This window comes from Callithrix jacchus, chromosome 12 (genome assembly GCF_049354715.1).
Source record: "Callithrix jacchus isolate 240 chromosome 12, calJac240_pri, whole genome shotgun sequence".
Taxonomy (NCBI): domain Eukaryota; kingdom Metazoa; phylum Chordata; class Mammalia; order Primates; family Cebidae; genus Callithrix; species Callithrix jacchus.
In genome coordinates, this window is record NC_133513.1 from 6463684 (window position 1) to 6490339 (window position 26656).

General features: G+C 59.5%; 2 protein-coding genes across 2 annotated transcripts in view; one reads left to right on the forward strand and one right to left on the reverse strand.

Annotated features, from left to right (window-relative positions):
* Window positions 1-26656, reverse strand: part of CORO7 (coronin 7) — a 62102-nt gene that overhangs the window by 11229 nt on the left and 24217 nt on the right. The window contains 2 exon segments of the mRNA NM_001347976.1: window positions 20836-20918; window positions 21392-21478. Coding sequence (NP_001334905.1) covers window positions 20836-20918; window positions 21392-21478 — 170 coding nt within the window.
* VASN (vasorin) lies at window positions 5793-16603 on the forward strand. The gene is made up of 2 exons (XM_003734401.6): window positions 5793-5945; window positions 13953-16603. The coding sequence occupies exon 2, from the start codon at window positions 13962-13964 to the stop codon at window positions 15981-15983; it is 2022 nt and encodes a 673-aa protein (XP_003734449.2). The 5' UTR covers window positions 5793-5945; window positions 13953-13961; the 3' UTR covers window positions 15984-16603.

Here is a 26656-nt window from a genome sequence, read left to right on the forward strand (position 1 = left end):
GGCCTCCCTGCCCTCCCCAGGCCGTAGCCCCACTAAGCCTGCTGGCAGGAAGCTCCCAGGCCCTCGCTGGTCTCAAAGGGGTAGCAGGACAGGGTGGCAGTTGGGAACAGAGTCAGCAGACTGAGAGCCCCTGCCACCCTATGCCCAGCTCAGCCTTGGCCAACTGCCTGACACTGTCCAGGGCTTTACGCCTCCCTCCAAGGGCCTTTCAGAGACCCCTGCACAGCGCCTCCGCCCTGTGAGAGCTGCCTTCCCACTCCAGGGCCTTTTGAAGGGAGTGGGGGCCTGGGAGAACTCTGACAGATACCTTCCTGTGTTTCTTGATCCTGACCTTTGGTGCTGCTTTTTTTTTTTTAGAGACAGGGTCTCCCTCTGTCACCCAGGCTGGAGTGCAGTGGCACAACCATTGCTCTCTGCAGCCTCAACCTCCTGAGCTCAAGTGATCCTCCCACTCCCACTCCAGAGTGGCTAGGGCTACAGGTGCGCACCACCATGCCTGGCTATTTTTACTTTTATTTATTACTATTAATTAATTAATTAACTTATTTATTTTTGAGACAGAGTCTCACTCGGTCGCCCAAGCTGGAGTGCCTCACTGCAACCTCCACCTCCTGGGTTTAAGTGAGTCTCCTGCCTCAGTCTCCCAAGTTGCTGGGAATACAGGCACTGGCCACTAACAATTTTTTTGTATTTTTAGTGGAGACGGGGTTTCATCATGTTGGCCAGGCTGGCCTCGAACTCCTGACCTTGTGATCCACCCACCTTGGCCTCCCAAAGTGCTGGGATTACAGGTGTGAGCCACTGTGCCTGGGCTTTTACTTTCATTTTTGTAGTAACAGGGTCTTACTATGTTGCCAAGGCTGGTCTCAAACTCCTGGCCTGAAGTGATCTTCCCACCTTTGCCTCCCAAAATGCTAGGATTATAGGCGTGAGCCACTGCACTTGGTCCTGGTTTCTTGTTTCCGGGATCTGCAGATAGGGATCCCCCCAACCCAGACACTGACACCCTCAAATAAAACCCCATCCCCACTGTGTTGCCAGGGTCAGAAGTCTCCCAGCTGTGGCAGCCACCTCTATCCCTCACCCCGGTGACAAAGGGCCCAGGCCCCCTCCACTGTTGACCCTCCCACCAGCTGGCCACTAAGCAGTCCTGCCCACCTCTCCTCCCTACTCTGCCAGGAGCCACAGAATGGCTGGGAAGCTGGGTGGGGTCCTGGGTGTCTCCATGACTTCCTGGAGTGCCTTGGGCTGGTCACCTGTGAGTAACACAGGCCCCTAATTACCGCGGGCCCAGCAGGGCTCAGCAATGCCCTTTGCAGCCTGGCCTGACCACTGCCTGTGGTGGCAGAGGCAGAGGGTCGGGGACCAAGGTGTGCATGACCTGAGGTGCTCTCCGCACGGACACCGACTCCAGTGGGGCTGGAAACAAGTCCCCTCAGCAGCTTTAACAGCGCTTTCACTCACTCATTCATTCATTCACAATCATCCATTCCTTTGATGAGGTGGTCTGTGCCTGGTCCTCGGCTCAACCTGCATGCAGGTATACCCAGAGGTGAGTGAGACAGACCCTGCCTCTGTCCTCAAGGTGCTCACAGCCTAGCACAAGAGGCAGACAGACAGAATCCCATAGACAAACATGTGAAGGGAAGGTTCACTGAGGACACGCAATGATGGGGCAGGGGGAGTGGGCCTCAGCTGTGGGGGAGGGGGTGTTCCCTCCAATCCCAAGGTCATGCAGAAATCAAATACCTCACAGGGAGATAGTTTCAGAGAGAGCACAGCCCGTGCAAAGGTCTTGTGGCAGGTGGGTTCATGGCCTATCTGAGGAACAAGATGGATGATATGTCTGGCAGCCTGGACAGTGTGGGTGAGGGCTGAGGCTCAGGATGGGCAGGTGGGGGCTAGATGGAAGGGCTGGTGCATGTCAGGAGGGGAGTTCTGTCTCCAGCGGATGAGCAACAAAAAGGTGGCAGTGTGTTTCAAGCAAAAGAGGCTAGGCCAGGCACAGTGGCTCATGTCAGCGATCCCAGCACTTTGGGAGGCCAAGGTGAGAGGATCATTGAGCCCAGTAGGTAAACACTGACCAGCCTGGGGAACATTGTGAGACCCTGGCTCTTCAAAAAATTAAAAATTAAAAAAGCCAGGCATGCTGTCTCATACCTGTAATCTCAGCAGTTTGGGAGCCGAGGTGGGTAAACCACCTGAGGTGAGGAGTTTGAGATCAGTCAGGCCAACATGGTGAAACCCTGTCGCTACTAAAAATACAAAAATTGACCAGGTGTGGTGGTGCACACCTGTAGTCCCAGCTACTTGGGAGGCTGAGGCAGGAGAATTGCTTGAACCCGGGAGGTGGAGGTTGCAGTGACCTGAGATTGCGCCACTACATTCCAGCCTGGGCGACAGAGTAAGACTCCATCTCAAAAAAAAACCCCAAAACAATAAAGAAAAAAGATCACATCACCTTGCTCCAGCCTGGGCAACAGAGCAAGACCTTGTCTCAAAAAATAAAAATAGAAAGAGGATAGGACCAGACTGGTGTTGAGCAGGGATCACACCGTCTGCTGGGAACACAGGTTGGGAGGAGTAGAAACAGGTCTCAGGACAGAAGCTGGGCCGGGGAGGGGCTCCCATGGCCCCTCAGCTGCCCTTATGAGAGGTGGGAAGGAGGCCTGGGTCCTCCTCATGGCATCAGAGGCTCACCTATGTGCTCAGCCAATCGCCTGAGGAAGCCTGGCAGTCAGCCTCCCTCACCCCCATCCCATCGACCCAGCCAGCCAGCCACTGACTCAGGAGCTTCGGCTGAGGGGCAGGAAGTCCGGGAGGGCAGGGCTGGCTCCTCCGACAGGTCAGGCCAGTCTTTCTCACCTCAAATCTTTCTCACCTGGACAAATCTGCCAGGCAGGAGCATCCTGCCTGCTGTGGCACGGGCCAAGAAATGGGGTCACAGCACCCAGCCCTAAAGGTTGGCCAAGCACTGGCATGGGCCTGACCCCCAGGCCTTATAAAGAGAGCCAAGTTGGGGGCTGGGCACCATGGCTCATGCCTGTAATCCCAGCACTTTGGGAGGCTGAGGTGGGCAAATCATGAGGTCAGGAGTTCGCTAACAGCCTGGCCAACATGGTGAAACCATGTCTCTACTATAAATACAAAAAATTAGCTGGGCGTAGTGGCAGGCACCTGTAATCCCAGCTACTTGGGAGACTGAGACAGGGGAATCACTTGAACCCAGGAGGCAGACGTTTAGGTGAGCTGAGATCACACCACTGCACTCTAACCCAAGCAACAGAGAAAACAAACAAAAAGAGAGAGCCAAGCTGGGTCTGGGTCCGGAACATGGTATGTGAGCCCCAGCCAGGCAGAGGGCCAGAAGTGGTAAGAGGTGTTGCCAGCACCTCTCCTGCTGGAATCTGGGCCTGCCACTGGGAAGGGCTCTGACCCTGACCCAGGTCCAGGGGTCTGTCCCAGGCATAAAGTTATAGAAGGTCTAGAGCCCAGATCTGCCCCCACCCCTCAGCCAGGTCGAAGGAGCTAGAAGACAACCTCAGTACCAACTGGGAGGTAGGAGCAGCTTCAGCCTCCAGATAAGCCCCATCAGCTCTCTGATTAGACAGAGGGGAAGCACCAAGGGTGAGCAGCTGCAAGCCTCCTCCTTTGTCCTCCTCTCCAGCCCATCTCTCCCGACTAGGCCCCTTCCCACCAACCCAGACATTCTGCCATTGCCCCAGTCCAAAGCAGTCAGTCCCTTGGATCTGTCCCTGCCACCCAGGCTGGGGAGTTAGGATCCTCGGACCCCCACCCCCACACTCCCTAGCTCCCCCGCTGTATGCAGGCTGCTGGTAACCCGGTTCTAAAGGCAGGTGGCGCCTTGAAACCATACGAGGCAATATTGGATAAACTGAGAGAGGTCTCCTAGAAGCTTCCCTTGAGCCTCTGGGTGGATGGAGACCTGTGTAAGCCCAGGGCACAGGACTGGAGCAGGGGATAGACACCACACAGATGGGGTCTCTCTATCTGCAAGAACTGGCCATAGAGGCAAGAAGCTTCAAGACCAGCAGAAAGTCCCATTCTTTGGGGAATGTTAGGCTGGAGGCTCTTGGAGCCCTCTTTGTCCCTCACCCTGGGCAACCGTGGATGCTTCTGAGGGCTTCTGAGGACACAGAGCCAAGGGAAGAGGCAGGGAAAGTCTCACAAGAGGCCGCACAGCACTGATTGGAAGCTGAGATGGTTCTGAGTCCAGGCAGGAAGCTCAAGCGAGTGGACAGCTTGGTGGGAGGCAGCAAGGAATGGTGGGGACTGGGGTGATCGGTGAGTCCACGCCTTGGCAGAGGCAGTAGCTGCCACTCAGCCCCAGCTGAGAGTTCCTGTTCAATGCAAGCTGGGAAGCCCCATTTTAATATGAAACCACCTGATTTTTCAATGTTGGCAGGGCCTTTAAAGCTGTAAAAACTCCCATAAAGGCTGTGCTAAATGCATCCAAGGGCCAGCCCTGACCCAGGAGCAGAGGTCTGCAAGCCATGCCCTAATTCATGTAGACTGAGAAACGTGTGGGGTGTGGAGCCCTACCAGCCCTAGAAAGGGGCCCTGTGGGGAGAGGGTCCTGTGGAGGGGAGGTCTAGAAGGTGACTGTCCCAGCCAGACCCTGCTTAGTCCTTGACAGCTAGACAGAGGCCATCCTGCCTTCTGGAGATAACTGAGTTCTCCAGAGACTACAAAACCCTCTAGCTGGTGTGGCCCAGCTTCCTAGGGATAAGCCTTTAGGCCCCCCAAAGAGATTAGAGCTAGCCTGGCCAAGGGCCTTGGCTACAGGCCGGGCTGGAGAGGGTGTGGGTGTACAAGGGCTCTCCGGAAGTCAGGAGCTGAGCTAGGCCCCCAAAGGCTCTGAGGCATGACTGACCACAAATGCGGAGGGGGAGGAGGGTAGAGTGTTTTCCTGGAATCCTCCAAGGCAGGGGATTTTTCTGGACTAGTCCAGCCCCTGGCACCCGCCCCCTCCTGCCCAATCAAGGGCCACTGTCAACTGCAGCCCAGACCCCACCCACCGACAGTGACTGCCTCTATGCCTCCACATCCCAGGCTTGAAGCTGCCAGTAACTGTGAGGCTGTGGGCAGACCACCACTGCCCTCCCTGACTCAGCCCCTTCATCTCATAATATGGTGGGAAGAGAGTCCAGGGGTGCTCACAGCTCTGAAGGCTGTCATGGCTAAGAGGACCCTGAACTTGGACTTGGCACTGGAGTCTGTACTTAGGAGGCTCTTGAAAGGGCTTTCTGTGGGCTGCCAGAAGTTTTTTCAAATTGGGATTAGCTACCAACAATAACACATTGAGAGATTTCACCTAAAAATTTGGATTTCCAGTTTCTCTTCAAAAATCCAAAGCTCTAGCAGGCCTGGGATGGTCACAAGGACTGAGCCCTTAGCAGCCCCACTTCTGCCACCCCATTTGTCTAGGGCCACTGAGGCCCTGGAGTGGACTTCTAGCATTTATGTCAACTGCCTGGTGCCTCATAGGCATCTAGGCTGTGACTCGGGATTCCTCAATAGTCTCTTGCTTTTTACACAAAAAGCAGGAACCTGCCCTGTGTCATCCAGCAAACCCACGCCAGGCAAGGTTTGTCCACCAAGGTCGGAAGGCCACAGGGTGAGGACCAGGACATCCCAGCACGGGAGCCCCTCGGTGGGGAAGGGGCGTGTCTCCAGCGGCCCCGCCCCGGCCAATGGGGAGAGGCCCCGCCCCTGCCGCGGCAGACCCGCCCCCCCCGGGGCTCTTAAGGCGCGACCTGCCTCCCTCGAGCGGACTCCGGAGCCCGAGCCCGGGGCGGGTGAACACGGACACGGACGTGGCTGCCTCAGGACCCAGGAGTTCCCTCCTCGGGCCGGCCGGCCGGGAAGGACTGAGGCCGCGGCCTGCTCTGCCCAGCTCCCTGCGCCGCTGCCGCCGCCTCCCGGTGAGTTTCTGCGGGTCTGGGGGGCTGCGGGCGGGGACGGGTGCCACGGCCAGGCTGTGCACACGCGCGGTTTATGCGCGTGGACCACCGACGCGCGCACACACGCTCTCTTAGGCGGGAGCACGGCACGGTCGCCGCACGGTCACCTGGGCCGCCCGGCGGGCAGGCCCTATGCATTCCCTCCCTTGCAGTCCTGGGGTGCCGACAGCCCAGCACCCTGGCCTTGTGCGTTGAGCCCTCGAGGCTGCGAGCAGACAAAATAAACACCCCCTCCCTTGCTTCCTCCTCCCACGGCTGGGCCCTCCGGCATGACCAGTTTTATGAATCAAACCCATTTGAGGGGGAGAGCCAAGCCGTAGGCTTGGGATACTTTTCCCTCCTGGGGTCCCGCGATAGGTGCTTCTGTGCAGAAAGGCTGCCTGGGGTCCTCTGGACCCTTGTCATTCAAATCACAACTGGGGGCCACAGATATGCAGCCCTAGGGAGGACTGGGGAGTGGCTGGTGGGTGTCTGATGCCCATCCCTCCAGGTCGGGGATAGACCTGGACTAGCCAGGGCTCTTAGTGCTCTGGGTATCAGAGTGCCAGTTCTCTGCCTCTGCCAGGGAAGGGGCATTGCTTAGGCTGCAAAACCAGTGGCCTGGAGCCAGCCTAAGCCTTTGTGTCCATGGGCTGGCATCGCTGGGGCCCTAGGACTGCCGAGGTCCCCTGTGGTCACTGGCAGGCCAGCTGATTGGTGCCAACCATTCTGCCTTTTCCCCATTTGTTAACGATTACCACACCAGGGTCACTGACTGCCTCTCCTGCTGTGGCCCAGAGGTGCAGTGTGCATGGTGAAAGCAAGAGGTCCTGAGGGTCTAGGTGTCCCTCCACCTACCTTTTGCCCCAAGGGCAAATGAGGCTCTGGAGAGAGGCACCAGGTCCTAGAGCCCCCTTCCCCAGGGTGAAAGCCTCCAGGGCTGGGGACTGGATAAAATCTCCAAGGTCTCTTCACACTAGACTGTACTCTGGGTGTTGAGGGCATAGAGGAGTGGCCGGGCTGGGGCTTTCCAAGCAGGGTCCATTAGAGTCAGCCCTGTGGGCATCAACGTCCAGGATGGGCCCAACTATTGACAAAACCCAACAGAGCTGGGGCAAGCAGGTGGGGGATGGGGAGCAGTCCCCTGAGTTTACTCTCTTCTCCCAGGGGAGCTGGCCTGGAGCTTCTGTAAACAGAGTGTCAGAGGCAGGAAGAGGCTCTGGTGATGAGCAGCCCAGCTGGATCCCCTCCAGACCATTATCTAGCCTACCCTGGGCCTGGGGAGGGAGGATGTACACACACGTACCAGCCTGGGGGCCGGGCACTGCCTGTCCCCACCTCCTGGTCTCCTGCACATCGGAATAGCTGCCCTGATACCTGTAGGTCCGGAGGGTCAGATGGGGGTGGGGCCAGGGGCTGCGGTCTCAGGGCATTTGTTCAGATGGCACCTCTCTCTCCACATGGCAGAAGAGGGTTCAGCATAAGGAGCCTCTCAGACACTGCCCAGACCTTTGCTTTCCCCAGGAATGCCCCTGTGGCAGGCAGCCCAGGGGCCAGGGAGATGGCCAGGGAGATGCCCCGGGCAGGAGATGGGTCCGCTACTTCCACCTCCCATTACTGTCACCCCCATGGATAGCCCTGGGGACGCTGGGACAATTCCCAAGTAAATAGAATTAAGTCAGCTTATAAGTGCATGGGCTTATAAGTGGGTCCTGGCACTGTACTTGGCAGCCTCTGGGAGCAAGAAAGCAGGGCCCTGTTGAGCCCAGGAGGGAGCTCTCACCTCAGTAGGCCAGCCAGCCAGTCCTGGCAGAGCAGAGGTGTGCAGAGGGGAGGCTGCCCACAGAGCCATCCCTCATCAGCCCTGAACTCATGGGAGTGCAGCAAGGCCACCTAACTCTGTTAGTGACCTCTTCTGGACCCCCCATCAGCTGCCCTTAGAGTCCCCTCCCTGGCTGGGGAGCCCAAAGCTCTGTGCTGCCAAGAAAACCAGCTCCCCTCACTGCTGTGGAATTTGCGTGAGTTCTTGGAGAAGGGGGAGGGTGCACGTGTGTGTGTGTGTCTGTGTGTGTCAGCAGGAGCACAACCCAGTGGGTGTGTGTCTGTCATGGGTGTGTCTGCATGCGCGTGACTGGAGCAGGGCTGTGTGTTTGAGGGCAGGCAGGGGTGTTTGGGGAGCCTGCTTGCACCAGGAGGGGCAGGGCCTCAGCCTCCTTCCTTTTATCGGTTTCCACATTCCAGATTCCAGAGTCAGCCGGATTGCTTTCCCTCCTCACTGGGCTGCTGGCCTCCCCCGCTTTTCCTCATTCCAGCCTCCCTGGGTGTGAGGAGGCTGGAGGAGGCTCCCTTGAACCACCTCGGTTTTAGGGGGAGTGGAAGCAAGCAAGGGGCCAATTCTTCTCCAAGGTTAGAGACGGCCCCCACCGGACTCCTCATGGGGAATGTAATAAGGCTCTGACATTCCTCAGGGGCTGCCTGAGAGATTTAATTAAGGAGGGAGGAGGGAGCAGGCCCGCACCAGGAAGGGGCTGAGGCAGCCGCTGGGGACCCTGCTGGCCCTGGGCCCTGAGCCCTGCTGGGCTTTGAGAGCAGTGCGTGCAGGGGCAGGGTTGTGGCTCAGTGGCCAGGTCCTGTTCTGCCTTTCTGAATCCATCCCGCCTGCCCATCCATCAGCTCATAGACCCCAGGGGCACCATTTCTGCCACAGGGTGGCCAAGAATCCTGGGTGATTGTAGGGATTTGGCATGGGGAGCTTCAGAGGGCAAGACCCCTTCTAGGGCCACTTCCTTCTCGGAATCTCTTGGCCCAGGGTGCTTAGGGCTGGCGGCCTCCTTTGGTGACTAAGGTGTTCTTCTGGCAAGTTTGGGGTTAATTGCAGGTTAGGGCCTTACTAGATGGGTGCTTGGTCCTGGGTGGGGACAGGGCAGTGAGGGTGCCCTGTGTGAGGGCCCAGCCCTGGTGGCATCACACCTGCCGCGTGCCAACAGGGGCATCTGGGCTGGCCCATTTCTAGTTGGGCTGCAGCCACCACACAGCTCCTGGGGCCACAGGTGTCCTCCCCGACAGGTTGCACCTCTTGTGACTGAGATGGCACGTCCCACCGCCCCAGGGGCTCACTTGAGCTGGGGCCTGGCCTTAGTCACTGGTCTCCCTGCCCTGGGCTAACAGGTCTGGCAGCTGCCAAGTCACCCACCGTGCCACTGAAGGCACCCACCTGGGGCCGGGCCAGCCTCCTGGGTGGAGGAGGATGGAAGGCCCCGTGCCTGCTCCTCTCCCAGTCCTGCCAGTTGGTCCACGCCTGCTCTGGGTTCCAGAGCCCCCACCCTGCACAGGAAGACAAGCTGACATCCTGACTATCCCCTTTGCAACCCTCTGCCTTGGTGTTCTGAACCCTGGCTGTGCAGAGGACTCACTCAAGGAGCTTCTCCAAAATACAGCTCTGCCTGGGCCTTACCCCTAGAAATTCTTGTTTAATTGGCCTGGGGGTGGGGCCCCAGCATGGGTATTTTTCTGAAAGCTTCCTGGGTGATTCTGACGTGTAGCCTGGGGGGCAAAGCCCTGGCATCACAGGTGGGAGATGGAAGCCCAGAGAGGGGAGAGCGCTTGGGTGAGGTCACAAAGCATATCAATGCCTGATTGAGCTCCTGTCTATGGCATTATCTTGGGGTAGTAGATGAAGTAAGAAAGAGACCGACACCAGTGGGGTCCCCGGCTTAATCACCAGCCAGGGGTCTGGCCCTGCCCCTAGAGGGAGGGGCTACCTGGTACAGCCCCTGAGGAACCTGAGGCCCAGCCCTCTGTGGCCCTTCTGTGAGAGCCCAGGAGAGAGACCCCTGACCTCTCTGCCTTGCCCCTGAGACTGCTGTGTCCCAAGTAAGGGGAGACGGGGCGGACCCAGCCAGGCCCTGAGCCTCCTCGGACACGTCAGCGAAACTGGAGCCAGCCGTCCTGGCCGCCGGCACAGTCCCGCCTGCCTGGAGGGGTTGGCAGACTCCCGGGGCTGGGCTGTTGCCAGGCCTGGCCGGCTGCACAGAGCCTCAGCAGGCCAGCACAGGGATGGGGGGCCCGGAGCCGCAGGGTCAGACCCACAGTGCCTGTCCTGCACCCACTCTGAAACATCTGGCACAGGATGGGGGCATGCTGGCCTCAGACTGTCTGTCCAAGCCTGTACCCTACTCAGCAGGCACACTGCCTGCCCCAGGATCAGTGAGAGGTGGTCGCCAGGGCTGATGTGGTCACAAGATGTCTGGGTCCTACCCCAGCCATGCCACCCCCTTGCCCATCCTGCCTGACCCTGGGCATATGTGTGTTGCACCCCCGGGGTGGGTGGGCATCCCCCTGAGAGTTGAGATGACAGTGCCTCATCCTCCTTACTCATAGGGCTCCTCCCCGAAGTCCTGTGCTGAAGGAGCTGACAAAGGACAGCTCACCCCCCATGTGCCCCTTTCCAGAACTGGAGATACCCTCCCCCCTGGCTCCCAAGCCCCCAGGGTGGAGGGCAGCCTCCATGTGGGGGCCTTGATCCTGGGCCTCCGATTTGTATAAAGCTGGCTCAAAGCCCCTCCTTCAGGAGCACTCGAGCCCAGTGGGGGGTGGGGGTGGAGGGCCAGGCAGGGTTCTGCATTTGTAAGTGCCACCCTCTGCAGCGAATGTTTACCACCACTTAGCAGCACTGGACAAGGCTGAGGACTTGGGTGGAGGAAGGAGACCCCAGACCCTCGCTATTGTCTTCCCATACCCAACACCCCTAAATCCCAGGGCTGCCTCCACACCTCCTGCACCCTTGGCAGAGGAAAAGGTCTCACCTCCCTGCCTTGGCTAGTGGATCAAATATCAAAGCCCAGGTCCTTGGATCACTGGGTAGGAGGGTGGATAGGCGGTGGCAACCGCAGCATGACTCGTAGACAGCCCCCAGCCCCAGGCACACACCAAGCACACACCCAGACCCCAGGTGGGCTGGACGGCTCCCAGGTCTTGTTAAAAGAACTTCCCCGTTTGAAAACCGAAAAACAGAAAACTACAACTCCAGAGAGCGAGGGGCAGGGCTGCTTGCAGCAACTCCAGACGTGACAAACTGAGGCCCACAGTTGAGAAAGGAACTCTGGCCTCTGTCCCCTGCCACTCTGCCACCATCCCTCCATGGTCAGCCTTCCCCTGCTGGGTTCCTCCCGGGGCTGGCTGATGGGTTCTCGGTGCCAAGAGCCCCTGGTGGCACCCTCAGAGCTGCCAGCCCATAGCTTAATACACTCTGGGGTTTTCCAAAGCTCCAGTGCTGTCTCCTCCCTCTGCTGTAGGGGTAGAACTGGGGCTCAGGAAAAAGTTCACCCCACATTTCATAGGGCTGGCAAGCAGGTTGGCTGCTGCCTGCTGGGTGGTCAGCCCAGGACCCCAGCCCGCAGCCCTGACCCAGCCCCCTGTCCTTCTTACAGGGACACACATTCCACAGCTCAATATCAGTGGGCAGCAAAGCCAGCCTGTGGCCGAATGGACCCTGTAGGTCCCGCTTCATGACCTTGCTGATTCAAGACCCAACAGATTACAGAGCCCAGAGCTATGGCTGGTTCCCTTCCCCAGTGCAGGGTGAACAGCACGTGCCCCCAAGAGCCGGCCTGCATACCGGGCCTTGAGTGACTGAGGCTGCCACATGCATCCCCCACTGCAGCCCTGAAGTGTCCCAGATACTCAGATGAAAAAACAGGCGTGAGAGCAAAGAAGCTGTCTGCGGCCTCGCAGCTTGAACTCCTGAGCCTGGAGTTAGAGCTCTTAACTGTGACCTTATATGAGGCCCAAGGGGAACTGAGGCCAAAGTGGTGGCCAGGCTAGCCACGTGTAGGGTCCCCTCCCACCCTGGAGCCTGGCTGCTCCCTTCCTGACCCTGGCCTGGCCCCACTGGGAGGACTGATTCAGGCAGAGGTGGCCTCACCCCCCACATAGACATGGGGTGGGTGGGGGTCACTAAGCCCACATCTGGAGGCCAGGCTGCACCCGCCGTCCTCTGAGTCATTGAGGGTGGAGCGGGTCCCATGGGGGAGGAGAAGACTGGGGGTGTGGCCCCAGGGCCTTAGGTCATCAGACACGAGTCCCCCTGGGGTGGTGCTGGCCGGGCCAGGGACGCATGCCTGGGGTTCAGTATGCTCACTTCTTCCAGTGCTCAGTGCCAGGCCCTCGTGGGCTCTTCACTCAGTAGGGCTGAATTAAGCAGGCTTGGAGACACCTATGGCAAAGACAGGCCAGGTCTTGCCTCAGGGAGGTAAGGGGGCATGTGACAGCGAGTGGGGGCACCGCTAGGTCAGGTACGCTTACCCTTCTGGCCTCTGAAGGGCGACTGTTATCGCTAACTGGCTAGGGCCTCAGGGTCAGTGGCTTCTGGGGAGATGACCCTGGCAGGGGGATACTATAGGTAGGCAGGGCCTGTGTGGGCCCAACCCGGGGGACAAGGCTTACTTCCTCCACCTCGAGCTGCACACCCTAGCAGCCACCTTATCAGTCACTTGTCTCATCTGTCCTGGGACCACTTGCTCCTCCACCTTCTCACATTCCAGGAGCCTGAGTACCTCGGGGAGAGGGAACCCCATGGACGGGTACCCCCAGCCTGGGGCACTAGGGTAGAATGCAGGCTGGGTGGGGGTCATGTTACCTGGACTACCTTCGTGGCCGGCCTGGGGGAAGGGGAAGCCCAGGCTCCCACACAAAAGGCCCTTGTGTGAGCTGCAGGCGCCACTGGGTAGGACGCTTCCCAGGGACGGGCTGGCACTCCGTATGAGGTTCAGGGACTTCTAGGGGTGCCAAAGGGGGGAGGGCTGCTCCTGGGTATGGCCCCAGTGGTTCCCCCCCAGGAGTCTGGGTGATGGGGGCCAGCCACAGACCTGCCTGACTCGGGCAGTGCAGCTAAGATCTGGAGCATCAAGTGGCTGGTGGGAATCCCCGCCCCCAGGGCATCTGGAGGGCATGCACCCGTCACAGACGCCTGCTGCAGACCTGAGCTCTGGCTCGCACTTGCTAGCACTGCAATGACAGCAAGTCCATGCATCTCCATGAGTCCTGCTTTCTTCTGTCTGCCCTGACTGGCTGCCGGGGGGGCTGCCTGAGGTCACAGTAAACACTTAGTGGGAAGGACTTGCATCGTCACTGCCAAGGGGATGGCTGCTGCTCACCTTTCTTGGTGCCTAGCTCAGGGCAGACCCTGAAAAACAGTAGATGAATGACTGCGGAGCTTTCCTAGGCCTGGCACTGCCCCTGGGGCTGCCATGCAGCCAGTGTTTCCACCTGAGCCCTGTGGCCCCCCAACTATAGTTCTGTCACCAGCCTCAGCTCCCCGCCTCTCTCCCTCACAGGGGACACCTGCCAATGCCTGTGGCCTCCGTCTCTCCTCCAGGAACCTCCCACCGGCCACTTCCTGGCGGCCCACAGCCCCCAGCCTAATCAGGTCTGACTGCCCAAGTGGAAAAACACGGATCCCATAGTTTCCATGTGAGGTTTTCCCACTGTAGTCCCTCCTCCAAGGAGGGAAGGACATGGAGCATGGCAGCAGGGGCCAGCAGCTGGGGCAGCCAGCTTCTCTGCTTACACACCCACCCAGTTGCCTGCCTGCCCCCTTCCTTCTAGACCCTGTAGGGAGGAGCTGCCACTCCAAGTCCCACGATTCTCTCCTTCCCTGTCCACCTCTGAGGCAGGGGATTTGGGGACCTAACCTAGGCAGAGGCGAGAGCACCTAGGGTTCAGGAGGAAGCAGTGCATAGTCACTCCACGTTCAGTGGATGTCAGGCTGAATGCTAACCTCTGTTCATTGGATATAACAAGGTCACACAGTAAGGGAGTGTCAGAGCTGGGACAGGACCCGCGTCAGGAGCACTGGTGACCTGACTCATAACTGTTGGGTTCTCCTGCATTTGGGGGAAGGAGCAGTGAATTCCCTCTGGTTCTTCCTGGCATGGTTGCCTTCTAGGCCCCTGACTCACAGTCTCCTGTCTGCCTCCTCTCTGCTCCCAGGGACAGAAGATGTGCTCCAGGGTCCCTCTGCTGCGGCCACTGCTCCTGATCCTGGCCCTGGGGCCCAGGGTGCGGGGCTGCCCATCTGGCTGCCAGTGCAGCCAGCCACAGACAGTCTTCTGCACTGCCCGCCAAGGGACCATAGTGCCCCAAGATGTGCCACCTGACACAGTGGGCCTGTACATCTTTGAGAACGGTATCACCACGCTCGACACAGGCAGCTTTGCTGGCCTGCCGGGCCTGCAGCTCCTGGACCTATCACAGAACCAGATCGCCAGCCTGCCCAGCGGGGTCTTCCAGCCACTCACTAACCTCAGCAACCTGGACTTGACAGCCAACAAGCTGCAAGAAATCACCAACGAGACCTTCCGTGGCCTGCGGCGCCTCGAGCGTCTCTACCTGGGCAAGAACCGCATCCGCCACATCCAGCCTGGTGCCTTCGATACACTCGACCGCCTGCTGGAGCTCAAGCTGCAGGAAAATGAGCTGCGGGCACTGCCCCCGCTGCACCTGCCCCGCCTGCTGCTGCTGGACCTCAGCCACAACAGCATCCTGGCCCTGGAGCCCAGCATCCTGGACACGGCCAACGTGGAGGCGCTGCGGCTGGCTGGCTTGGGGCTGCAGCAGCTGGACGAGGGGCTCTTCAGCCGCTTGCGCAACCTCCATGACCTGGATGTGTCCGACAACCAGCTGGAGCGTGTGCCACCTGTGATCCGAGGCCTGCGAGGCCTGACGCGCCTGCGGCTAGCTGGCAACACCCGCATCGCCCAGCTGCGCCCCGAGGACCTGGCTGCCCTCATCGCTCTGCAGGAGCTGGACCTGAGCAACCTGAGTCTGCAGGCCCTGCCTAGTGAACTCTCCAGCCTCTTCCCCCGACTGCGGCTATTGGCAGCTGCCCGCAACCCCTTCAACTGTGTGTGTCCCCTGAGCTGGTTTGGCCCCTGGGTGCGTGAGAGCCACGTCACACTGGCCAGCCCCGAGGAGACGCGCTGTCACTTCCCGCCCAAGAATGCTGGCCGGCTACTCCTGGAGCTTGACTACGCTGACTTTGGCTGCCCAGCCACAACCACCACAGCCACAATGCCCACCACGAGGTCCATGGTACGGGATCCCACACCCTTGCCTTCTAGCTTGGCTCCTACCTGGCTTAGTGCCACAGAGCCGGCCACTGAGGCCCCCAGCGCATCCTCCAGTGCCCCACCAACTGTAGGGCCTGTCCCCCAGCCCCAGGACTGCCCACCGTCCACCTGCCTCAATGGGGGTACATGCCATGTAGAAGCACGGCACCACCTGGAGTGCCTGTGCCCTGAGGGCTTCACAGGCCTGTACTGTGAGAGCCAGATGGGGGAGGGAATGCGGCCCAGTCCTACACCAGCCACGTCGAAGCCACCGCAGCCCCTGTCCCTGGGTATCGAGCCAGTGAGCCCCACCTCCCTGCGTGTGGGGCTGCAGCGCTACCTCCAGGGCAGCTCTGTACAGCTCCGGAGCCTCCGCCTCACCTATCGCAACCTGTCGGGCCCTGACAAGCGGCTGGTGACACTGCGGCTGCCCGCCTCACTCACTGAGTACACGGTCACCCAGCTGCGGCCCAACGCCACCTATTCCATCTGTGTCATGCCTTTGGGGGCTGGGCGGGTGCCAGAGGGCGAGGAGGCCTGCGGGGAGGCCCGCACACCCCCAGCCGTCCACTCCAACCATGCCCCAGTCACCCAGGCCCGCGAGGGCAACCTGCCACTCCTCATTGCACCCGCCCTGGCCGCAGTGCTCCTGGCCGCACTGGCTGCGGTGGGGGCAGCCTACTGTATGCGTCGGGGTCGGGCCGTGGCAGCAGCGGCTCAGGACAAAGGGCAACTGGGGTTGGGGGCTGGGCCCCTGGAACTGGAGGGGGTGAAGGCCCCCTTGGAGCCAGGCCCAAAGGCAAGAGAGGGCAGTGGAGAGGCCCTGCCCGGCGGGTCTGAGTGTGAGGTGCCGCTCATGGGCTTCCCAGGGCCTGGCCTCCAGTCACCCCTCCATGCAAAGCCCTATATCTAAGCCAGGGAGAGACAGGGCAGCCAGGGCCGGGCTCTCAGCCACTGAGATGGCCAGCCCCCTTCTGCTGCCACACCACGAAGTTCTCAGTCCCAACCATGGGGACATGTGCAGGCCGGGCTGTGTAACCACAGCTGGGCCCTGCCCCCTCTGTACCTCGGTCTCCTCATCTGTGAGACGCTGTGGCCCAGTGATGAGCCCTAACATCCCCAGAGCCGAGTGCCTATGAGAATGGCATCCGCCCTACCCTCCACATCGTGCAATACCTGGTGCATGGCGGGCCCTGCCGTGTGCTGGTAACATAGGCCTGGACCCTGCCGGGCTCTCCTACCCCAAGCAGACCTTGGGGGCCAGTGAAGGAAGCCCCCAGAAAGAGCAGAGGGAGAGCAGGTGGGCGATGGGGCTGTGCGACTCTAGCCTCAGCCCCAGGAAGCGAAGGAACAAAAGAAACTGGAAAGGAAGATGTTTTGCTTTTTTAAAAAAATATATATATATTTATAAGAGATCCTTTCCCATTTATTCTGGGAAGATGTTTTTCAAACTCAGAGACAAGGACTTTGGTTTTTGTAAAACAAACACTGATATGAAGGCTTTTTGTAAGAAAAAATAAAAGATGAAATGTGTTTCTTAGGCTGAGTCCCAGGGTAGAAGGGCTGGGTGGAGGGATACGGAGAAGGGACGGCCCTCGCTGTGGGAGTCGGGGCCCTCGGTCAGCACCTCCTCGCTTGCTGTGGGAGCCGGCTGCCTCTGGCCTTGGACAAGGACTGGTCAGGGAACCTTACCTTCCCCAGGCCCTATCTTCTGCCAGCTGGAGCTCTGGCCCATGTTGGGCTGGGAGAGCCTCGTGGCAGACATGGGGCCAGGCAAGGCCCTCCTGGGTTGGTCTGAGGGGTATTTCACTGCCTGCCTTCCTCTGGGGACAGTGCCCTGGGCACTTTCATTCCAGGCCTCAGGACTAGATGGCCTCCAGGACCTTCCCTACAAGGTCCCAGGAGAGCCAGATGATTTGCATGGCCCCAACTCTCGCCTGCCACCCCAGTGCCCAGCATGGGTGCAGCAGGAAATCCTGCTCCTTGCCTCCTGCCCCCGTCTGTAGCAAGGGCCTTGGTGGGAAGGAAAGTGTGAATCATCAAAGGCAAGGACCCCATGGACAGGTTGGGACCAGGACCAAATGGCCCAGGCTGGCTTACAGATGGTGCCATGATTGGTGGCCTTGCGATGCCCCCTCAGCCCCTGCACTAGGGATGTGCCCAGGCTTTCTGGAAACCCCGGAAATGGGAGTATTTTCCAGGAAGCCTGCATGCTGAGGTGGGGGCAGGGATGCTGAGTGTGGCTGTGACCTGGACTAGGTACAGGGAGCTTGGGGACAATGATGGGGACACAGCACCTTTTCCTGTTACCCTCAGTGAGAAGGAGAGGAGGGGGCCCACCGGGCTACAGGGATGTCCTGAACATGCTGGAGTGAGCCTCCTGTAGGCCCCATGCCACTGTCCCACAGGTCATGGCCCCGGCACCAGCCCCCAGGCTCACCCCTGGCGGGACAGAATCAGCCCAGCCAGACCCAAAGAGCAGGCCCCACAGTGCGGGTGTTGATTTTAGCACTAAGTCAGGCCCAGCCACGCGAGGCTCTGGATTCAATTAGCGGCTGCTGAGGGCTCTGGCGAGAGGAGAGAGGGGGTGGGCCGTGGGTCACGGCGGGCAGTGGGTGGTGGCAGTGGGCCTGGGTGGGGCCCCTTCTTCCTGAGGCAGCAGGGGCAGTCCAGGTGGATTTCCTGTAGGCCTGGGTCCCATTATGGGAGTGGCTTTGGCCAGGCCTGCCTCCCCCCGCCTGTGGCTGCCTCATCAAAGGGGCCTTTGTGGGCCTGAGGCCGCTGCTGAACACAGTGGCTGCTGAAGAAATGTTTTCACTGCAAAGCAAACCTGGCCGAGTGGGATGGTGACGGGGAGTAGGGGTGGGGTGTGGCAAGACCCAAAGAGAGGAAGCCTTCCGAGGAACAGTGTCTGGAGTGAGCCATCAAATTAGGGCTTTGGAGAAGGGGAGAACACAGCCAGAGGGCGACCAAGCTGAGATGCAACCTCAACCTAGGATGAGCCCCCTGACTCTAGGCCAGGGACTGGGGCAGACCCGAGGGTGTGCAAGCCCCCATCAACAGGTGCTGACCGTAGCAGGCCCTGGGCCATGCGGGCGACACATGCTCTTGTTTTATGCCCGGTAACCTCGTCTATCGAAAAGGAGTGGCCCCAGGGAGGGAAGACAGCATGCTCACGGTAAGTGGAGACAGGACCCCAACACCTGTTCCCTAGCCACTGATAGGGCCATCCACCACTCGGGAGAGCTTAGGGCCACTGTGAGCTGCGGACCCTACTTCTACGGGGGTAAGTGGAGTGATACAATTCACCCAGCCCCTTTGCAGGTGTTCACACACTCAGCCCCCCTGCTCAATGCCACCCGGAAGCATGGCACCTGAGACAGGTGTATCTCTGTGTCTCCAAGACCAAAGCATGAGCTGTTCCTTTGGTGCAGGTTGCTGGTCCTCTCATTATTCCCCCACCTCCACCCTGTGCCAAGCACGGGGCCAAGCACACAAAGTGCTGGGCTGCCCTCTGTGAACCAGCTGCCTGAGCAGAGATAGGACCTTGGTGTGCAGGGCTGGCGTGGCTCCCAGTCCCTGCTCCTTCCACTGTGGAGTACCCTCAGGTACTCCATGAATGCCAAGGGGAGGGCATAGATGGAACCACAGAGGAGGCCCCTGAGTGAGGATGAGGAGGGGATGGGTGTGTACATGACTCCAGTCCTCCTCTAGCTCTCATAAGGGCACACACTGTTCTGCCCAAGCCAAGATGGAAAATCTGTAAAACAGAACTCGGGGGTTGCGGAGTGGATACAGTTGCCAACCTCCCCATCAGTTGTGCCCACAGTTGACACCCCAGACTCTCCATACTCAGCTCAGACTCGTTCAGCAGCCCTAGCACCCCAGGGAGTCAGTGGGGGGCTCTGGCTTCCAGGACACCTGGGGGTGCAGGGGACCCGCCACCTCTCAGAACAGCCAAGGAGCTGGCACACATCCTTAGCATCCACCAGCTTTGTGGGGGCTGGCAGAGAAGGGGCCAGGGCTGGGGGGCAGAGGGAGGAGGACCCTGGCCTAGCCACCCATCTGGGAGTGATTTGAGAAATTCCAGTCCTCACTGGTCCTTCAAGGCTATTCTTAACTGTGGTAATTACAGGATCAGCCTTGGCCAGTGGCACCATGGGGTCTGGGCATCGTTAACTCCTCCAGAGGCCACACTGGGGCCAGGCAGAAGATGCTTGCAGGGTATGGGGGGGAACCTGTCTCTGGGGACAGAGCCTGGAAGGCAGGAAGTGGTGGGTGGAAGTGACTGGTGCTTGGTCCCTTCACACCAATGCCTCTGCTTGAGGCGCTTCAGGGAAGGAGGGCTGACCTAGAAAGGTGTAGAAGACAAGATGCCAGGCAGTTCTGGGCCCGGGGTGGGAGGCATGGGGCCAGATACTAGACGTGGAGTCTGAAGGCCAGGGAACTCTGACCCCTCTAAGGCAGGGCAGGTTCCACCAACTCCTCCCTGAATCCCTGGTGCCCAGAGCAGGCAGGAGGCTGAGGGTAGCCCTGACTCTGATGTTCACCCTCCATGTGGCTTCAGGGAAGGTGCTGAATCTTGCTCAGCCTTGCTTTCCTCATCTGTAAAATGGGCCTTGCCAGCTTCTTAGGCCCTCCCTGGGTGTAAGAGGATGGGAGAGGGTGTCACTGTCACCCTGACTGCCACCCCTCCTCTGGGAGGCTCTTAGCCTGGGGAAGCCCCTGGCAGGAACTCTCACTGGCACTCAGGTGGGAGCTCTTTTGGGGACTCCCAGGAAGATCCCGAAGCCTTTCTTACCCCCAGAGCCTGGACAGGTCACTGTTGCCTGTGACTCAGTTTCCTCAGTTATGCAAACTTTCCTGGCTCTGATGTCCTCGGATAGTTCTGCCTTCGAAGGTTCCAGTAAGGCCCTCATGAGTCACAGCTGAAGCTTCAGAAGGGGGATGGAGTCCCTGCCTCTCCACCACAGCCTGCCTAAGTCTCTGAACCACCCCCAGCCTCAGTTTCTCCAGCTGTGTTGTGGGTGGTCTGAATGGACGGGTCACTCATAAATCCTTGCCCTGGGCCTCATGGTATCTGGCTCCTTAGCTGCAGTGGGCTGAGGCCATCTCTGCACAGAGCTGACCCCACCTGTCCAGGACCCCGCCAGGCACTGCCAAAAGCTCTCTCCACACAGTTCTGGGGGTGGATGGAAGGATGAGGTGCACTTGGAGCCCCTGAGGCTGCCTTGGCACCAGCCCCACCTGGGGACAGACCTCAGGATAGAACAGGACAGCCATGTTGCTGGTGTGGAGTAGGCCACATAAACTCAGTGGGCCATGTAAGCTGAGGCCCACCTCCACCTCCAACCCGCTAGGCTGCCCCATGTTGCCCACATCCACCGCCTATCATAGCCTGGGGCCTCCTTGGGCCTCAGCCCTGCCAGAATGTCCACAGAAAAATCAAGCGCATTCTCGTACTTCCAGACCACACCCTCTCCCTGAACGCCAAGCATACCTGTGTCAAGCCCCGACTGTGACGCCTTTGGTGACCCACTCTGCTGCCAGGGACCAGAGGGGCACCTGAGCACCTGCTTCTGGTGACATTTGGAATCTCTGGGGGTACGGGACCAGGTGTCTGTTGCAAGGCCTTGCAGCCCAGCTCAGGGACCCCAGAACACCCTGGAAATCAGCCTGCCTTACAGATAGGACAGACAGGTGCCCTCACCAGCAGCACCCTGGGTCCTCAGCCTCCCAGCCCACCTGTGCGCCTCAGCTCCTACCCGGGCGAGGTGTCCAAGGTGAGGGAAGCCAGAGCGCTGGAGAAGAGCCGCGTGTCCCACAGCTTTACTTCCTGCTCACGCATCTGCAGGGGGAGCAAGAGAGGGGCTCAGAGGGGCCTGGCCCTCAGCCCCACCCGGGGGCTCCCAGGAAACCTAGTGCCTGAGGGTGCAGCCTGGCATTGGGCACCTGCCCCAGAGCAGGACTTGGAGTGGGGTGGGAGTCACCCCAGGGAAAGAGAGTTTGGGTTTTCATGTTCTGCCCCTTTAAGAACCCTTAGGTGACAAAGGATGAGGGGCGGTTCCCTCCGTGGACTCAGTCCCTGTGGGGCCACCATGGCTCCTGGGGTCAGACTGAGCTATTACAAATGGAATCTGCCCGTTTTCAGCAGCCGTCAGTCCCCTGAGGCTCTGAGACCCAGCCGCACAGCCTGGCCGTATATGGACAGGCCTGGAACTGACCCTCTGTCCCCTGCCTCCCAATGGCTTCATCCCCGCCCGAAGGGCTGGACGTCTCCCCACCTGGCTGTGCCCTGCTCCTCCAGAAGGAACCCCCTACCTGGTTGAATCCAGTGGACACGAGGTGCTCCTGGGTACCCGTCCATGCCAGCCGGCTGTCCCTGCCGTTCTTGTGGGCCTCCGTGCTCTGCAGGAGGAAAGGGGAGGACCTGAGCCCCCAGGGCTGCTACTGGTGGGCGGGGCCCCCTAGAGTGGGCCTGAGCTGGGGAACTTCTGCTGCCCACCTGCCTGAACACCTCACAGAGGGTGGGAAGGTCCAGGTCCTTCTCCATGTCCCCACTGGAACCTAGGGTAGTCCCCTAAGCACCCTGGGGATCCGCCCTGCCTCCACCCCAGCTGAGAGCAGCTCTGCACCCAGAGGCCGACCTGGCCACTGGATGAGGGCTCAGGGTCCCTCCTCCTGAGGAGAGGGCTGCCTCGCTCCCCAGCTCCAGATCCCTTCCCCACTGTGCCGGGGGCTAAAGGCACTGGCACTTTCTCATGCCCATGAGCTGTGTGACCTTGGGGACGCCACACTCTCTCAAAGTCTCATTTTTCTTGCTTGTGTAAGGGGCTCGCAGTGCTATACCACCCACTTCTCAGGGCTGTGGCCATGTGGAAGGGCAGGGCCTGTGGCAAAGCACCGTGGAAATCGGGGGATTTCAAGGATCACTGCAGCCACTCCAGGCAGGAGGCAGAGCCTGGGATCCACCTCTGGGCAATGTCCAGAGAGTGCCAAACAGTGCCTCTCCTGCCCTCCCGAGGCGCTGGAGCTGCCAGGAAGAAGGTTCCCGACCCCTCACTGCATCCCCAGCCCCCAGGAGAGGGAAGCTCACATGGTAGGTGGGACCCTGTCCTCCTGGGCCCTGGCAGGGGAAGCCGAAGGGGCCAGAGGAAATGCGAACAGCTCTTCCCAGTCACCCTGGCCCCTGGAGCCTGAGACGAAGGACCCTGTTACCAAAAATAGCTCACCCTAAACCATGGCCAGCTTCCTCCAAGCTTCCCACGATCTCCTTGGGAATGAACGAGGGAGGGAAGCAGCCTGTGAGGAGCTGGCCCAGGGCCCCCTCCCCAGCCCATGGAGGCTGACCCCAGCGTGGGAGACCATCAGAAACGGCTCCAGGTCCCATCCTTTCAGGGGCTTTTCTCACTGTTCCCTTCCCACCAGGCCTCGGTCGGCACAGGAAGTTGGGACTGTAGCCTGAGAACCAAGGCCCCACCACCCTCTCTCCACGTAAGAGGGGATATTGGGTCAGGACAAGGGTTGGGCCATTGGCCATCCCTGCCCCAGCACCCCAGAGAGGGTCACAGTGTCATTCAGGCTCTTGCCCTCTCGCTGGTGTTTGGTGTGCAAACATCCCTGTGTGCACAGCCCACCAGGTAGTTCCCAGCTTGTCCACAAGTCATTCATTCATTCAAGAAACACAGACAGTTCTCAGATAGAGAGCAGGTGCTGGTGAGGGGGTGGGCGGGGAAGCAGTGCCCCTCACTCATCTGTTCTCTTGTCACATGGATATTTGAGTTACACTGTTAGAGGTGACATGGTGAACAAAATGGAAAAGGTCCCCATGCTGGTGGAATAAACACGCTGGGGAGGCATATGTGGGGCAAGCAGACATCTATGTGTCATTCCCTGTGACTGTAAATGCTGTGGAGGAGCTGCATGGCGTCAAGGGAGCAAGCTCTGGAGTTGGACCCTGGAGAGGCCCAGCCTGGCCACCTCAGCTACTTCCCACAGTGGGTTCCTCACCAGCTCTGTGCCTCAGTTTCCATGTCTGTAAAAAGCACTGTAACAGAACCTACTTTTCATTTTAACGTTTCCTATGGTACCAAAGGACCTACTTTTGAAGATGGCTGCAAGGACTAAGAGGGAATGCTTGTAGAGGGCTCAGGATTGTCTCTGGCAAGTGTCAGGTGTGCATGTCTCACAGGATGATAGTGGGATACTGTGAGGGTGTAAGTGAGGGAAGGCAGTGTCAGGTAGCATTCTTGCTAGGCTGTGAGGGTCGGCAGGCGTGAGCCAGGTACAGGAACTGGAATCTGCAAAGAGCTGGAAACTGGAAGCAGGGAGTCCCACTCAGCCAGCAGCTGTGGATGAAGGAGGTGGAGGCTGGGCCAAGCCTGCAGGGCCCCCAGCCAGGGCTACCACTGAGCACTTTTCACCTAGGGGCACAGGCGAAGCCTAGGAATGGGACACTTGGCTTGTATGTCCCACCTTCCTAATTCACATGTGAGAAGCCAGAGGCACAGAGGGAGGAAGCCATGGTGCAAAATGGCCCAACAACACAGCTGTGGGCTACCTGAGGCTCCCACCCACTGCGGCCCGGGCCCCACTGTCTCCTCCACCTGTACAAGAGGGAGGTCAGACTCAGAGCAGTGATAGGGCTTCCACAGGAGGCAGCAGGGAAGGGAGGAGGGATGGCCCAGGATCACGGCTGCCCCAGACAACCTCTGGTTTCCAGCAAACACCCTGGGCCAGCTCCTGCTCCCTGGAGGGTTCAGCCCAGCCTTCGGAGCTCCCCGGCAAGAGCTTTGCCTGTACTCAGACACTCTGCATTGTGGGCACACTCAGCTCAGTTTGCCCAGAGACCACAGGAAGCCCCCCAGTTGGGGAGGGGTCAGTGGCCACCCCTTACCCTGTAACCCCTGATCAACATGGTGATCACCAGTATCAAAATGGGAGGTCGACTGGGCATAATCGTGCCTGCCGTAATCCCAACACTTTGGGAGGCTGAGGCACAAGGACTGCTTGAGCACAGGAGTTCCAGAGCAGCCTGGGCCACAAACTGAGAACTTCTCTCTTAAAAAAACAAAAACTAGGCCAGGCATGGTGGCTCATGCCTGTAATCCCAGCACTTTGGAAGGCAGAGGTGGGGGATCACTTGAGGTCAGGAGTTTGAAACCAGTCTGGCCAACATGGTGAAACCCTGTCTCTGATACAAATACAAAAATTGGCTGGGTGTGGTAGCAGGTGCCTGTAATCCCAGCTACTCAGGAGGCTGAGGCAGGAGAATCGCCTGAACCTGGGAGGCATAGGTTGCAGTGAGCAGAGATTGCGCCACTCCACGACAGCATGGGAGACAGAGTGAGATTCCATCTAAAAAATAAATAAATAACTCCCCCCGCAAAAAAAAACACAAAGCAGCTTGGCTAAACACAAAGCAGCTTAGTCCCAGCTACTAGGGAGGCTGAGGCAGGAGGACTGCTCGAGCCTAGGAGGTCAAAGCCGCAGTGAGCCATGGTGGCGCCACTGCGCTCCTGCCTGGGCTACAGAGCAAGACCCATGTGCTGACCTCAGTAAGCCTCAGAGAACAGTCCTCTCCCCAGCTCCTCATTCTCCTGGGGAGGGGGCAAGAGCAGGGGCTGCGGCTGGGACCCAGGCATCCTGTTAGCCTGCAACCCCAAGAGGGCCCCAACCACCTGGCTCTGAGAGCAGGAGGGGCTGTGGCAGGGCAGTGGCAGCCGGGGGTGTAGGAGGGGAGGTGCATGCCCACCCTTTCATTTCCATGGCAATGTTTCCTGTGCAGGGCAGGGCGGCTCCAGGAGCAGCCTGGCTCCTTGCTGGGGTGAGGGGACCTGCTTCAATAGAAAGATTCCTCCACTCACCCACTTCCCTACTCTGAGGCTCACCACCCCCTACAGGCCTGTCTGATTCACCAGGGTGCTCAGAGGGCTTGACCCAGGGCCGCCTTCTGCTCAGAGAAGGATCCTGAGGCTGTGACACTCATTTGGAGCTGCCACTTCCCTGGAACAGCCTGGGCTCCAGGGGCTCACCCAGCCCCAGCGAGGGCAGTGGTGCAGGGAAGGGGTTGCAGGGGGCTTGGAGGTTCTGCAATCAGATGGGCAAGCCTGCCTCTGCCACCCTGAGGTGGGACCCTGGAGAAGTCACAGAACCATCCAACCCTCGGGATCTACACATCCAAGGAAGTCGAATATGCCAAGTGCCTGGCATGTAACAAATGGTCACATGCACAATCTAAGAATCAAGCAGGGGCATGAGCAGGAGGAGCCACCCCAGGGTCCCCTGCTCCAAGCTCACGCCTGAGGCTGGCTCCAACAAGGCAGTGGAGGAGGACAGAGCCGGGGATCAGGTGGGGTGGGACCCACAGAAGACACAGGTTGGATGGAGGGCAGGCAGCCCTGTTCCCTGACCCCCAGCCCCAGCCCACTAGTCAGGAAGGAGGATCGCTGGAGAAGGCGGTCCCAGAAGGCCTCTCCCTTAAGCCAGCCCAGCCCCTCAGCTCACACCGGCCCTGGCTGCCAGCAGCGGTTTTCGTAATAGAAGCCAGGTGTGGGCCAGATGCCCTGGGCGGAAGTGGGGGGCAGGGCCACACGGAGAGCGGCATTCCAGGCCTGCTGCCCCCGCACCAGGGCCCGAGCACAAGCCCCAGCCAGCAGCTGGAAGTGGTGGGAGCCACCCACGCTCTTCCCAGGTCTCCTTGCCCCAAAGCCCTACTCTCCAAACCAGATCCCCTCCTCTTTCTTCAAGGAACTGGGAGCCCCTTGGACAGCAGCCATTCTATCCCCATCTCGGCATCAGTCACCGCCCCCAGCCCTGCTAGAAAAGGAGAGAGGAGGAAGGCTGAAGAGAGGGGGCGGAGGAGGGGAGAAGAGGAAGAATCGAGTGGGCCCAGGAAGCTGGCTCAGAGCCATGCCCGGTAGGTCAGGTAGCAGCATAGGTGCCCTGGCAGTGCCCTAGGCTCTGGGGAGGAGAGTGCAACCTGAGAAAGTGCAAGGGGGCCGGGGGAGCCTCTGTGGCACCTTCAAGCTGAGCCTGGGTCTTGCTTTCTGGGCAAACCCTTGGAGGTCAAAGAAAACTACCAAGTGAGGAGACTGCCCACACCCACACCGCCTTGAGACACAGATGCCCACCATCTACCAGGCCCAGGTCCCACATGACGAAGAGGTCAGCCAGCCTCTCCAGCAAGTATGGCCAGAGAGTGGCCAAAGCCACTGTGCCCACTAGTTCCACTGGTTAAACAGGCGTCCTCTCAGCTGGACAGAGGTGGAATTGACTGGGCCGTTTGTGCTAAAAGCTGCAATCTTTGATGTGACTGGGTTTCTCTCCTGAGTGTGCATGTGTAGTGGGCTCTGGGCTACCGCTAGTTTGGTTTGGGCTGGTGGTTTGCCCTTGACCCTGGGTGGGGAAAAAGTCCTAGGAATGGGGAGGGGGTGTCTGTGATGGGCCTAGCTCTTTGCTGAGGAGCTCCTCCCCTGAGCTGACAGGACCCTAAATTTTACCTTCAAGAAAGAAGCCTCCTCAGCTTCTAGAAAGTTCTTTTTAGAAATGTAAATCCACTCATCAAACTTCCTGCTTAAAACTCTC